General features: G+C 63.3%; 1 protein-coding gene across 2 annotated transcripts in view; it reads right to left on the reverse strand.

The window, feature by feature from the left end:
• MINDY4 (MINDY lysine 48 deubiquitinase 4) overlaps positions 1-14,898 on the reverse strand; it is a 97,290-nt gene that overhangs the window by 24,950 nt on the left and 57,442 nt on the right. Inside the window, exons 10-13 of one of the 2 annotated variants that reach the window (XM_028525941.2) lie at positions 12,523-12,624; positions 10,885-10,948; positions 9,971-10,036; positions 4,862-4,929 (exon numbers count right to left, since the gene is read on the reverse strand). In XM_028525941.2, coding sequence (XP_028381742.1) covers positions 4,862-4,929; positions 9,971-10,036; positions 10,885-10,948; positions 12,523-12,624 — 300 coding nt within the window. Of the gene's footprint in view, positions 1-4,861; positions 4,930-9,970; positions 10,037-10,817; positions 10,949-12,522; positions 12,625-14,898 lie in introns of both variants that reach the window. The other variant, XM_036010444.1, reaches the window with a different exon arrangement.

Genomic DNA, 14,898 nt, shown 5'->3' on the forward strand with positions numbered 1-14,898 from the left:
CTGTGCACGCTGCCCCTGCCCTCGAGGCCCGGCCACGCTGCCCCAACTCACTCCGGCACCTGGCAGACTACCTCCGATCTGGGGCTTTCAGGGCGGCCTCGGGGCAGCCGAGGTGCCACTGCACCGAGGGCCAAGGGTGTGCTCTGTGAAAAGGTCCTGCTCACACACTGTCCCCACCCCCAGGCCTGAACTGCCAGCGGGCACCGCCCGAGCCCGCCCGGATGCCAGCCGTCACCTCGGCTCCCCGAGGGGCTGCGCACCCAGCCGTGCCTCACTGGCCGGCGTGGAGCCAGCCCCACCCCAGGGCCCCGAGTCCCCTTGGGGCTCGTGAGAGTGTGCTGGGGAAGTTCTGGGCAGCGCGGTTTGGACCCCAGGGGAGCCGGGGGCATGGAAGCCTGTATGAGATTTACTGTAAGCAGCCTAAGATCTGAGGGAAGAAAACAGAGGGCAGGAAACCCAGTGGGAAAAAAGAAAACCTCCAAGAGGCTTCGCAGGGGCCCGGAACAAGCAGCACCCGAAGGCCGCTCCGCCGCCCCTCGTCCCACCTCGGAGGGCGAGGCGCCGGGCTGCATGCTGGGCTGCACACCCTCCCCCGGCCCCCCTCAGGGACGGGGACCCTGGGGACAGCGGGCTTGGACTCGGGTGTGAGGGCTGCCCCTGGGCCTCAGGCCTGAGTCTGAGAGCTGTGCTAGGAGGGAGAGATGGCCGTGCCCTCAGTGTCTCACACACACACATACTCTCACACACACTCACACATGTGCACACAGGCTCCTATACACATGCACTCACTCATACACATTCACATAGTCCCAAACACATACTCTCACACACATACACACTCACACACACATACACTTGTGTGCTCACACACACACAATCAAGTCGCCCGCCCCACAATCTCAGACACCACCACCGACACCCACACAGCCTCACCCGTCTCTCATCTGCATGCACGCACGCACGCATGCCATCTGTAAAGAACAGGTGGGCTGCCCAGCCCCTGACTCCACTTGCCCCTGGGTGAGCAGCAGGTGAACTGAAACGCTCTGCTGTCTCTTTGGGCCACCGGGATGTGTGGTCGACTGCCCAAAGCAGTAACAGACGGCCCTGAAACAGCCCCAGCGCCTATGGCAGAGCTGAACCTGAACCCAGAGCAGGAAGGCCCAGCAGCTTCCCAGCCGGCCGTCTGCAGAGTGTGGGCCTCTCCGAGGTAGGGGCTCCGGCGTGGCTGGCTGGGGGGCCGCCAGGGGCCTCCCCACCCCGCCATGCCAGTCAGAGCCGTTCTGCTTCGTCTGCTTCCTACAGGGGGCTTCGGGGGACGGTTTCTCTAGAAAAAAACCAACGCTGCTCATCACATGACAAAAGAGGTGAAGAAGCACTAATCCACCTGCTCCTGTCAGCAAGGAAAGAGCTGGGGTGCCGGCTGGGTCGGCCACACGGCCGGGGGGCAGCGGAGCAAAGATGGGGACCCGGGTGCCTGCAGCTGCATCGCCGAGAATGAGGGGGTGCTTTGTTTTGTGTGACTCGTCACCCCCTGGGCTGCCCTGGACGAGCCTCCCCACTCAGTCCGACAAACGGTGCCTGTGCTGGGTGACACCCCCCGGGCGCCCACAGGTCCAGGGACAAAGGCCTTCACAGGTCGCCAGCCCGGAGGCAGGCCAGGAGGAGGTGCGCCGCCCGTCCCTGCCAAGCAGGTCACAACAAGCCTGGGGCCAGGCCTGGCTCTCCTCCCGAGACCGAGGCCGGAGACCAGGGGCTCTGGGGAGCCCGGGGAAGCTGCGTGGGGCAGCCACATGCACCGCCTGGGAGGGGCGTGGACCGTCCCGGGAACCGCCCTCCCCAGAGGCGAAGGCAAGAACAGCTCCTTCAGAGGACCCTCGGAAACGCCAGGAATGCTAAGTGGCGTTTTAAGTGGTTTCGGTGTGATCCTCTCGCAGGCTCTGGGCCACGCAGTGACACTTCGGGCTACTCCCGTGCCCCGGTCAGTCCCGTCACTCATCATCACGGCAGCTGCCCCTCCAGGAGGCCCCCCCGGAGCCCAGGGAGGACGGGCCAGCCCCACCCCAACGCCGGTCCCTGGCAGCCCCGTGAGAGCGTGGAGTGGCTGCCCGGGGGGCAGGGAGCGTGGGTCTGGAGAAACACCCAGGCGTGGCCCAAGGCCTGCCCCATGCCCCGCCAGATGCCCTCAGGTAGCCCACCTAAAAGTTATCCTGAGCTTGAGCACGTAAGAGGGAGCTGAGTGGCACTCCCCCAGCACACTCCCGGGCGGCGCACTCCTGGGGGGATGGGCCCTCCGGTCACTCCCTCTCCCGCCCCATCTGAGGAACAGCGCGCAGGGCCCCAGGAACCCCCAGGCCGGTCAGGAAGTGCCTGCCAAGGGTGACCACAGCCGCAGGTGGACCCGTCACCCACTGCAGGGCGTCCCTGTGGCCATGCCCCCACCACGAGGCACCAAGCCCAGACAGGGCGGGACACGAGAGGCATCCGAGCACAGCGGAGGGAGGCGGCAGCGGACTGGCGGGACTGGCAGGAGCCGTCACCCAAGGCTCGCTCCCCAGCAGGAGCCGAGCCAAGCACACACTTATTTCTCTAGTTCATCCCGTGAGGCAGGAATCATCCCCATTTTACGAGAGGCGCAGGCTCCGAGGGTCACAGGGTCAGCATGAAATGGAGTCGGTTTTATTCCCAAGTTCAGGCCCTTAAACAGCAAACCCAAAGAGCCTGTCTGGTGCCAGGCTGGCCGGTGGAGCCGTGCGACCTTAGGGCAAGCCACTCACCTCCCACAGCCTCACTTCCTGGGAAAGACAGGGCGGGTGCCCACAACCACAACAGTGCCCCCAGCAGGGCTGTTGCAGAGACGCACGAGCTCCGTGCCTGACATGTCAGAGCAAAGGGTCGGGCGGGTCGAGAGCTCCCGAGGTGCAGGGGGCTGCCGTTCCTCCTGCCCAGTGCCAGCGAGCATGTCCTCTATGTCGCCTCCTCAGAAAGGGGATGGAGAGGCCAGGGAGTACGACAACCCGACCAATGTCCTGCCGAGTCCAGTGCAGGCCTCCAGGCCAGTCCCCCTGGAAGGCGGGGCAGGTGGCCAAAGTGGTCAGGGGAGACTCGAACCCTCGCCCCCAAGGCCCAGGAGGGTCCTCAGGGGCCATGAAGGGAAGGAAACTGTCATTAACACCCTCTCCCTCCCCGGCCCTGAGAACAGCGGGAGGAGTGGCTGCAGCTGAACCCCACGTGAGTGTGTCGGGGTGCACCTCTGTGCGTGTCGGGGTGCACCTCTGTGCGTGTCTGTGTGCGTGTGCCTGTAGTGGACAGGAAGGGGTCTGGCAGGACTGTAACTTCAGGCCCGTTAGCATGAGGCTCTGCTGGTCCAGCAAGGCAGCCTTCCCCATACACCTGCCCCAAGGGTGCCTGACGCATGTAGACGGAGTGGGGAGGGGACAGAGCAGTCCCACCAGCTCTGGACAATGTGAAGAACAGACTGGATGGGGGGGTCCCAAAGCCCCTGCAGCTGGACTGATGGCCAGAGCCACTCCTCACTCACAGGAGCAGGCATGTCAACGGGGCCAGATCCCAGGCTGCTGAGCCAGGGCCTAGACCCCCAAACTAAAGGGGCTGCTGTGCAGATGGGGAAACTGAGGCTGAGAGGATCACACAGCCAGACATCACCAGGCCTGGCCCTTCTGGAAAGCTCAGCTTCCCCTCAGTGAGGTCAGAGGTCTCGCCCACTCCTAGAGACAGCACTCCCCCCACACACACATACACACACACACACAAACTCCACCAGCCCAGGGATTAGCAAACCCAGGCCTGGGGAGAAGGCGGTGCAGCTTATGGCCTCCGTGCACGTGAGCCTGGGCCAGGAATGAATCACATCCTTAGGGCAGGATTAGAAGGGAAATGCCATGGACCACGCTATGCGCACACATGTGCTTAATAAGGTCAGCAGCAGGCAGGCCAGCGGCACCTCAGAGCCCCTGCCACCCTGTTCCCAGCAGCACCAGAGGCCACAGGCAGCGCGGACAGGCCCGCCCAGGCCCAGCCACGGGCGGGAGCCAGCGTCCGTCCCCTCCTACGGGGGCCTCTGGGCCCGGGCACTGCACAGCAATGCCTGCCGCCTCCCCACTTCCTGGGGCCCACCTGCTTAGGGTTGGGCCCAGACCCTCCCCCACTCCAAGCACCCCCAAGGCAGAAACGCATTCCCCCAGGTCCCCACGCCCCTGGGGCCTGCTCTTGCTTGGAAGGCAACGGGGCAATCAATTGCACCTCACAAGACTGTTAATGGGCCATTAATCCGAACTCTCCCCGGTGACACAATGCCCAGGTGACAAGGAAGGATAAGAAGCGTAGAGCGCTCCTGGGGAGCGAGTGTGATGGAGGGACTCCAGCTCTCAAGCAGCTCAGAGGCCGCTGTTGACCAGGATGCCTGGGGTCGGGAAAGAGCCTTCCGCTCCCTCCGCCTCCAAGGCCCTGAGCGCCCCCCCAGGCCCCTCGCAGGGCTGGCTGTAGACAGGAGCCTCGCAGCCCGCAGACTGCCTTGGCCTAGGGAGGGTGCCCCTTTTCCTGAGCTCTCAGGGCTGCTCGTTCACCTCCCAGGTTTCAGACTCAAGTGCTCCCCCCACACATGGCCCAGGGGAGCCACAGAGTGCCGAAGCATACCCCATGGTCCGCCGCACACGTGGGGAGGGAGACCAGAGAGAAGGTGGCGGTGAACACGCGGGCATGTAGAATGTAACCGCTCCCTCCCCTCCACCCGCCCTCGCTCACCCCTCCAAGCAGGCTCCCTGTGGGCACCCACTGCACACCAAGCACCGCCCTGGGCTCTAGGGAGGCACCCCAGCCTCGGGGGGACAAAGATACTCACAGCTCTGTGGACCGGGACAGGATGGCGGACAGGGTGAGCAGGATGCATCCGAAGGGGCCAGCTTCGAACTGGGAAGAGGAGAAAGGAATGAGCGTCCATCAGACCCGCACCTCCCTCCTCTCACTTCCCTGCGGCCGCAGCCCAGGGAGCAGCCTGCCCCTGAGCCAGCTGCCCCCAGGCCGGACCCGGAGCTGGTTGGGGGGCCCCTAGGCAGCGCCTGTCCAGGTCCCACCAGCCAGACCCCCAAGGGATGAAAAGACCCCAGCCCGAGTGACAGTGGGAGCAGACACAGTGCCCACCAAGGAGCACACCCCTGACCGCCAGGTCCTGGAAGCCCAGGCTACAGCGGCGGCGGGAGCAGCCTCCGTTAGCAACACAGGCGTCCTGTGCTATCACATGTCAGACCCTCACAGACTGTTCCGCGCGGGCTGCCAGCACTGGCCTCTGGCCTGTGCGGGGACTGGGGCTCAGGGCCTGAGCGAGTGGCCCGAGGCCACGCAGCTGGTAAGCAGCCCGGTGAGCTTGCAGGGGGCTCCGCCTGATTCCAGACGCCTGCCCCCGAGAACACGCCATGGGGAGAGCGGCAGAGAGCGAGCGGGTCTGGAGCAGAGTCAGGTGGGGGGCCGGCGAGGTGAGCTGGGCAAGAGGGAGGGCAGATCCGATCTTCAAGAGAATTTGTATTTTGTTCCTCATGGATTTTTTTTGCATTAACTTGGTTATTTTTTAGGTACTGCACTACAATATTATTCATGCCCATTACTGAGGTTTCGGGGGCCCCCCTGAATTTTGCACCCGAGGTGAGCAGCTTACTTGCCTCGCCCTAATGCAGACCAGAGCCCACAGCCTAAACCTGGATGCCTGTGTCTAACTCCCTGCTCTGCCACTCCCAGCTCTGTGACCGCGGGGACATTTCTCAACTTCTCTGTCCCCAGTCTCCCCATCTGGCCGGTGGCTTTCACAGGACAAGGAAGTTCAGAGCCAAGAGGCTGCTTGCTGCTGAGGCTTTCCTTGAGAAACGCCGGGCACAGACCTGCCCTCATGAGGAGGAACTCGAGGAAGAAAGGACAATAAGCCACTGAATAGGGCAGGGAAGTCCTCTGCAAACCAACGTGGGGTGGGGGGGGACGGTCACGCAAGGCTTTCTGGAGGAGGTGCGGTCTGAACGGAAGCCCCGGGGACCAGGAAGAACCAGAAGCAAAGGGAGCGCTGTTCCAGGCAGGAGGAAAAGCACACACAAAGGCCTAGAATGAAGTGGGGGCAGGGTTACGGTAGTCAGGACACAGATGAGCCCTGAGGACGTCATTTTTTAGCGAGTCACTTGACATCTTTTCTGGAAGTAGAAATGCAATGAATGAACGACAACAACCTTAAGTCAATGTCATCTGAATTCTTCGAGAGCAGGCCAGGCACTCCACTTCTGCTGTCCTCAGTTTCCCCACTTGCATATTTCCCTAGGTCACAGTGCGCCCCGAAAGGCCTTGTCTATGGACTTGCTCTGATGACCTCGGAGAGCAGTGCCGACTGCCTTTGCAGCTGGGAACACGGGCCCAGAGAACCCCGGGCCACCTGTGCCCTCGCCGCAGCTCGACCGCAGACGTGCGTGTTGCCTCGGGGAGTGGCAACGCTCTCTCAGCCTCAGTTTCCCCTCCCAAGATGCCTGCCTACTTCTTCCTGGACGGGCACACTGTCTTGAGGAAGCCACAGCCCTTCCTCAGCCTGCTGCCCCCGGGCCGCCCCTGACGTGCCCGCCCACTCGCAGGGCCGCGGCGAAGCAAGGGACACAGCAGCCCACCGCAAGCCCCGGCTTTCCGCAAGAACCGCTGCTCCTGCCCGGGCCGGCCTCTCCGACTGGGGCTGGGACACCCTCAGGGGGCCTTCGAGAGAGCCGGCCAGGGCCTCTGTGGGGACTGGTTAGGTGGGACTACAGACGGTGAGGAAATGACCCCCGCCCGGGCTTCTGGCCCTCGCTGGAACAGGACTGAGTGACACCCACATCCCATTTTCTTTAAAAAAAAAAACCAAAAAACTTTTATTAAAATTATCTCATCAAGTCCAAGCTGCCAAGACATGGGAGACCACAGGGCCAGACGGCAACGCTGAAAGGCCGGAAACCACAGCTAGGGCCTGGAAAAATGTCTGGCCCCACTTGGGAGGACGGGGCCATCCCCCGCCCTTCTCGGGCCGCAGAGACTGCGCCCCCCAAGGAACCCCAATCGGAGGCAGGGACGGAGGTGGCCCTCCCTCCCCACTCGCTCTTGGAGGTGGGGGGGCCGCCAGACATCTCGCCCCGAGGGCGAGCGGTAATGAAAACGCAGCAGGGAGGCTATTTATTTTGGGCCGCGAGGGCCGGCGCTCACTTCCAGGCCTGGCACGAGGAGGCCCTCGCAGGCCCAGGCCATGAAAAATGGATTTGTTGAGGGCAGTGCTGAGGCAGCGCGTCGGCTTCCAGCACAAACATCGGCTGCGGGGGAAGCTCGGCCTTCCAGGGAGCGGGCCAGCCGTGGGCTGACCGCAGGCACCCAGGGCCCCAAGCGGGGCGGGCTGTGCCCAGGGGCGGACAGAAAGGGGGCGGCCACCACCCCTGGCACCGGCCTCTCGCTCTGACCTTGTTCACAATTGCTGTCTTGCTTGGGCTTCATGGACTCCCTCTGGGGGACGGGCCAAAGGAGGGGGGAGGCCCCGTCTTACACTCAAGGTTGAGGAAGACCTTGCTGCTGAGCAGTCGCCCGAGGGCCATCAGCCGGCAGGGACGGGGCCTCAGATGCCTAGGACGTGGGGCCAGTCACCCCAGGAACCCCTCCCTCCTCTGCCTTCCAGAAGCCTCTCGGGTCACTTCCCTGTCCTGGCCTTGGCGGCTGCATGAGCTGCTTCACCGGACAGTGTGACTCCGGCCTCCCGGGTCACGCCGCACGCACCGACCGCAGCAGCAGGCTTTGCTCCTCGCGCAGGTGCGCTGCTCTGCCACCACAGCGCTCAGGACTGACTGTTTACTAATCGGGTTCCTTTCTGCTTATGCCGAGGGCCCAGCACCTACCCTGGAAGACATTCCTTCCCCTGCATCTAACATCTCTTCTTTAAGAAGCACGTTTCTGAGCCCTGGCTGGCATAGCTCAGTGGATTGAGCTCGGGCTGCAAACCAAAGTGTCGCAGGTTCGATTCCCAGTCAGGGTACATGCCTGGGTTGCAGGCCAAGACCCCCAGCAACCGCACATCGATGTTTCTCTCTCTCTCTCTCTCTCTCTCTCTCTCTCTCTCTCTCTCTCTCTCTCTCTCCCCCCCTTCCCTCTCTGGAAATAAATAAATAAAATCTTAAAAAAAAAGAAGAAGAAGAAGCACGTTTCTGAGGCCCAGTGACATTACTGAGGCCACACGCAACCAAGGTCCTCGGCTCCCTGCTGCAGGCCACTACGGCCGCCCCGGGGCCAGGTGGGGAGCACACTGAGTTGGCAGATAACCCACTGGGTTACGTCCATGGAGAACCAGAGAGAGCGGGGACAGGCAGCCAGTGACAGCCAGCCTGAGACTGCTGACACCCCGGCCAGGAGTCTGCTCCCACATCAGAGCCCTCCCACACACCCCCCGGACAGAGCAGCCAGTGCAGAAAGGCAGCACCCTTCGGGGCAGGGTCTGACACCCAAGCCAGGCAACAGCTCCGGGGGTGAGGATTTCAGGTGGCCCAGTGCCCTGGTGACCACACGCCTGCCTCCCCTGGTCCCAGCAGGTCCCACCTCCCTGCCCAAGGGGCCTCTGTGCCGAGAGGGCCAAGACACAGCCCCGTCTTTGGTGAATTGTGCCAGGAGAGAGAACTGTGACCATCAGAGCATCCGGCCTGCTCCCACGTCCGGTGAGTTCTCCCGCCCTCCAAGCTAACCACCGGACTTTCCAACACCTTCTCTGGAGCCCAAGAGAGCCAAGCTGGTGGGCCGGAGGCTGCAGGGAAGGCAGAGAGGAGGCCCGGAGAGGTCGCCTGCCTTCCAGAGAGTGGCTGCGCACCCTCCGCCCTTCGGCGCACACAGGGACATCAGAATAGCAAGGCCGTGCAGTCGGGGGTCTCGGGGCCAGCAGTCTCCTGTCCTGGGGCCACGCTGCGCCCTCCCTCTGCAAGGAGAGGCTTTCCTCTCCTTCCTGTGTGCCGTTTGTCTCTGTCAAGGTCACCTTACATAATTATGACAGTGGGGACCGTGACACCCCCGAGGAACGCTACCAGCCCTGGGGGTGTCGAGCTGGGCACTCACATGCGTGGTGCTCTGAGGCGGGCACTGCTCCTATCACCCCCCCGCCCCGTACAGGTGAGGAAACTGAGGCCTGAGGTCACACAGCTGCCGAGGGCTGTGTCCTAAACACGAAGCCAGGCCGACGGCTCCAAGACCACGTTCTCTCCCCCCACCCCCTGGGGCACTCAGCTCAGTCAGTGCTCCACAGAGACACGGGCCAGAGCCCCAGTTCCAAAGCCCTCAGCCCTTGACCGTGCTGCTCCCAGCCCAGGTCAAGTTCCGCCCCCTCTCGTGGCCCGCAGTGGGGGCACACCTCGTCTCCAGCAGTCGGGGTGTCCCGGGGCCCGGCCTGGCCTCCCGGGGCCCCAGGGGAGGGCCAGCACCGAGCAAGGTCCCCACCCACAGTGCCCAGACCTCTGACGCAGCCCAGAAATCCACGATCCTGTCTCCTCTCCTGCTGCTGCTAGGCCCCCTACGCACTGACCAAGGGTCCTCTGCTTCCTTCCAGAGGTGGCTGCCTCCCCTCAGACAGAGACAAAGCCCTCATGCCCACAGTCCATCAGCTGCTTCCCTGCACTTGGACCCCACTCCACCTCCCACTATAGCCCCACTGTGGCAGCGTCCTGTGCCTGGTAGCCACCGCCAGCCCTCAAGAGCACAATGGCAGTGACTAGACCCCTGTCCCCAAGTTTATGCTTCCCCACTCTAAATCACCCACCACCCTCGGCCACGGAGCCCAGGGCCGGCACCAGCTCCTTCCCGGCCTCTACCCCTCACGCCCCAGGGTCGCCCCCCAACCCCAGGGCACGGCTCCAGCTCACCGGCAACTCTGCTGCAAACAACGCAGACGGCTTACTTAGCAAGGACACCCCACAAACCGCACCGCTGTGCGTACCTGATGGACGCTCTGTTGCAGGAAAGCCGTCAGCTCCTCGTAGCAGGTCACAGTGTGGAGCGTGAGCTGAGGAGACACGAAGGCACAGGTGACCCGCCCGAGCCCTGGGCACCCGAGACGCACCTGGGGCGGGCGGGGGCCTGAGGGGCAGGTGTCCCATCCCAGCCGCCATCCCGGCCAGTTCTAAGCCCAGGAGGCCAAGTCCCGAGCCCAGTGGGAAGCAGCAGATACGAGTGTCTCTTGCTTTCTCGGGCAGATCAGGAAAAACTACTTTCAGAGAAAACATCCAACCAAGTGGGACCCTTCAGAGGCTCCCAGGACCACCGGGGCCCAGACCCAGGTCGGACGACACAAACCAGGCGAAGCAACAACCCTCTGTGAAGGGGAGGTTCACCGGTTCACCGCTCAGTGAGGAGCGGGTTAACTGGGGGGAAGTCGCTGTGTCTGTGCTGCCGGCCGTCTCTTGTTTTCTGTCCCTCCCTCTGCCTCCCTTGGGTCTGGTCTGACGGCCAGCGGATGTGGGGCCCTGTCAGCGCTCCTCCGCGCCTTCCACCTTCCCCTCCCCTGCACCCCCCGCCTCGCTCCTGCAAAGCAAGCGCAGAGGGACCCGGAGACACGAAGAGGGCCACGGGAAGTCTGGGTTTAGCCCAGTCGCAGCATGCCGGACGTGCCGGGGCGACTTCGGCTCGGCACAACCTCAACCTCCCGGGCCGCCCGTCAGCCTTTCTCGGGCCGTAAAGCCAGCGTCCCCGGAGCGCCCACCGCGGCCGCCCCAGCCCCGGCGGAGGGCTCTGCAGGCCAGGGCCGCGCGCAGGGCGGGCCCCTCCCCGGCGGAGGAAGGATTTACTTATGTGAAAGGAGCCGGGGCCCACACAAAGCCAAGGGTTGCGTGCTAGTTTTCCAGAGAGCCGTACTGTTTCTAGGACTCCATCTGCTTTGTATTTCCCCGTCGGAATGAACTGCTGCGTCCCCGAAAGCCTAAAAAGGAAGCGGAGACGCATGAGCCCTGTGCGCGGAAAGAAGACGGGACCGTGAGCCAGGGCGAAACCACATGTGCCGTGAAATGAGGACAAATGAGAAGGCGGCTCCGGGGGAGAGAGGGCGGCCAAGGCGTTCTCGTTCCCCCGTTAGGCCGGGGCCAGAGCGCGCCACTAGCAGACGGAGTAAAAACAGGGACAGAGAACTGAGAGCAGCAAGAGTGCTCGGGGCAACCAAACCCCAGTCCCCCCCAGGAGGGAGGCCGCCGTCTCCTATAACTGACAAACGCCTCCCCAGGCGCGGGGATGCTGGCCCGCCCCCGCCCCCCTTCGGGGGATGTCAGTCTCTCCAGCCTTTGTCTGTCCCGTCTGAGTTTCCCACTGAACCCGCCGCCCAGGGAGACGTGGACAGGAAGCTGGGCTTGGGTTGGGGGCCTGCCACGCCCTTAGCCTGCTGTGTAGCCTCAGACCAGCCTCTGCCCCTCTCTGGGCTTCTTTTTCTTCGTCTGTCCAACAGTAAGAGAGTGAGTTTTTGCCCCATCTGCTCTCAGGGCTGCCAGGCAGACCCCGAGGGCCAAGGTTAATCCGTGAGCTGGAGCAGGGTGCTGAGGACACGCACTCACGCACTCGGCAGGAACAATAAGCGTGGTGACGACAGCACCTACTGACCCGCCACCAGTGTGTGTGCCGGGCAGTGTCCTGAGCTCCGCTTTGTGGTTGTTTCCAACTATTTACACGGACCGATGACTTACACAGATAGGCCGTACTATCATTTATCAAACATCACTTTATCTACGCTGACTCATCAATTCCCTCATAATCACGCCATATGATATAACCTTTATCACCCCCATTTTCCAGATGAGTCAACAGATGCAGCGCAGAGGGCTGGAGCCGGTCGCCCAGGGCCACAGAGCCAACAAGCACTGGCGCAGGGGAAAAGGTGCTCCTTCGCTGCAGCTTGGCCACCGGCCTGCCTGCGGAGCGATGCTTCCACCAGGCCTGAAGCTGCAGCCGTCCCAGTGCCTTCTGGGAGGGCACCCTCCGTCTGGGCAGGGAGGAGGCAGCAGGGACAAGGCTGCTGGCTCCACCACCAACCTTTCGCCTGAGTTCCCTCCTCAGGGGAAGGGGGTCCAAGCGACAGAGCAAACGAGTGTGCTTTGAGGACTGGGGAGGGGGTACTCATTGGGGCGGGGGGGACTGGGTCAATTGAGGGGCTGTTTTCTGAGGCTTCCAGATCAGGGGAGCTGGCTGCTGGGCCAGAGGTCTCCTCAGGCAGGTTCCCTCTCCCAGAGCCCCCCCAGGAGGGAGGCGGGGCAGACCTGACCCCAACCCCGTCCTGAGACATAGACCCCCTCCCAGAGCGGGCTGCCCCACACACCAGGCTGACCCTCTGGGCTGGCCCCAGCGTGGAGCACAGGGCAGAGGTCTAGGAGGGCGCATGGTGTGGTCCTTATCCCAACGACCCCCAGCCAGCTTGCCCGCAGCTGGGCCAGCCTGAGGTCCAGTGGTGGCGGCACAGCCCTGGAAAGCGGCACAGCCCTGGAAAGCAGCACAGCCCCGGGAAGCACTTACAGTGCGACCACGGCTCTCTCGTGGCCCCCGGCCCGCCACAAAATGTCCGCGATGGCCAGGGCCAGGCAGTGGGTCCTGTGGGCATTCGAAGGTTGCAGCTGCCTGAGGATGGAAAAGGAAGTGCGTTTAGGGCTACAGGGACATGAACTAGGGACAGCCCAGCCCTGTGGCAAACGACCCACCCTTTCCTACGCCACCCGGAGGGGTTCCTGCGGAGCCCGGGAGGTACCTCCTCGGATGAGGACCAAGGGAAAGGCTTAGAGGGAGGGGCGCTGGGCGGGGCTGGGGGAGGAGCAGCGGGGAGTGGAGCCTGGGCTGGCCCTCGGGTGTGCGTAAGAAAGGGTGGTGTGTTCTGATAGCCAGGAGGCCGAGGCGACAGGACACAGACCTGCTGCCATGTGAGGAAGGAAAGTCATCCTGGGCAAAGGCTGGGCACTGCCCCGCCCCAGCCATGCCCAGTCGGACCCCTGGACCCCTGGAGACAACAGCTTATGTGAGCAGTGGTCTTCACCCCGCCGGCCACAAGGAGATAAAACCACAGCTGTAGGCTGAGGCCTGACTGACCAGTGGCTTAGAAGTCCCACAGCGTGGGGACGTAGGAGAGGAGGGATCCGAGATGAAGAACACAGGGTGGGGATCGGGGAGGGGAAGGCAGTCGGAGGCGCCCATGGGACACCCAGGCGAAGCTGTCAAACACACCTAAAGCCCAGGAGAGTGGCCAGGGCTGGACATAGGTTTGCGGGCCACCAGCACCCGAGGGCTCCTTGGCACTTGGAGTGGCTAAGGTTGCCCGGAGAGAGGATAGGAAAGGCAGCAGCCGTGGCCGAGGATGGGGGACGCAGAGGAGGCGGAGCCGGGAGGCAGAGCCACCCCACAGTCTGGAGAGCAGAAGGACTGTGAGAGGGAAGGGTAGTCATCGATGCCGCAGACGGCAGAGGGATCGCTTATGCAGGAAAAATGGGTAACTGAGAGGCCCCGGGCGGGCGAGGCGAATGGGAGGGAGGAGGGGAAACAGCCAATACAGACGCTTCTTTCCGGTTCCATTTCCAGGGCCCTGGAGGGTCGTTACAACAACCCTGGGGAGTAGGCAGGTGCTATATAATCTCCTTTTCAAAGTTTGAAAGCTGAGGCACAGAGACTAAACGATTCGTCCCAAATCACTCAGTAAAAATTGGAAATCTTAATACAGATTCAGGGAGGACAGAGAACTTGGGAAATGGAACCAATCGTCTGGCGCACTTGACTTTGAGAACCAGCCCCCCTTTGCCTTCCATCCCGGGGTTCCAGCGCCGTGCTCCTGGCCACAGACCCTCCGAACCCCTGTGTTTGTGCACACAAGTCCTCATTCTTTTCTGGGCTCCTTTTAATCACTTTCCCAGTCTCTCCGTCCCTCTCTGAGCCTCCTCCAGCTTGCGCGTGTGAGACACAGTTTTCCAGAAAGCACGGTGGAGTGGGGTGAGGGCAGCGGTCAGCCTGGGTTCCCTTCTTGGCTCCCGGGCCTTGGGAGGCCCCTTGCCCTCACCACCCGCAAACGGGGGGCTGGGCCAGATGCCTCTGAGCATCGTTCCGGTCCAGCCATCCTGCCACTAAGCCGGCCCCGGGGCAGACAGGGGTGTGCGCACATGTGTGCGCCAGATGGAAACCAAGAGGAGAGAGACAATGTGTTCCATCACCCACTCCACTGTCCCCAGATCACTCGGTGTCTGCCTTCGCTGGCCACAGCTCGGTGACAAGGACGGCCCTGCACTACCCTGATCGGCCAGACACGCATTCACCAAACCCCTGCCGTGCACCTCGCTCCTGGCGGGCTCTCCGCCCACAGGAGCTTCTGTAAGGGTCCAACCCCCGGGGGAGCGCAGGGTGGAGGCACTTGTCGGGGGAGGGGTGGGCTGGGCAGACAGCTCCCTCTGCGTTTGCCACCACCACCCACGTCTTTCGGAGACGCCTCCACCCTAGCTCCCTCAAAGCGGCCTGACTAGTCTGAGCTATGGAGGCCTCCGAGGACGGCGGGCCGTGAATGGAGGTCGGTGCGTCCACCTGCACCCCCTCACGGTCCAAGGCCGCTGGCCTGGGGGCCCCTGGGCCTGGGTTCCCAGCCTGGCTCTGCTCCCAATGTCCCTGGAGGGGTCTTGGGCAAGGGCCCCTCCTTCTCGGGGCCTCAGATCCCCCCCGTTTCAGAGGAGTGAAGGCGAGAGGACAGTGTCCCTGTCTGCAGCTCTGTCCGCACCTGCAGGGCAGTACAGGCCGGTTGCCTGTCCCTTCCCACCAGCTGGCCGGCTGGCACAGCCCTTCCTCCTCGAGTGGAAAAACCCCGGCCCTGCTGCCCGGCTCTGTCCTCCCCGACTGGAGACAGGCCAGCAGCCGGCCCGATGGGAC

The sequence above is a fragment of the Phyllostomus discolor genome, chromosome 10 (genome assembly GCF_004126475.2).
Source record: "Phyllostomus discolor isolate MPI-MPIP mPhyDis1 chromosome 10, mPhyDis1.pri.v3, whole genome shotgun sequence".
Taxonomy (NCBI): Eukaryota; Metazoa; Chordata; class Mammalia; order Chiroptera; family Phyllostomidae; genus Phyllostomus; species Phyllostomus discolor.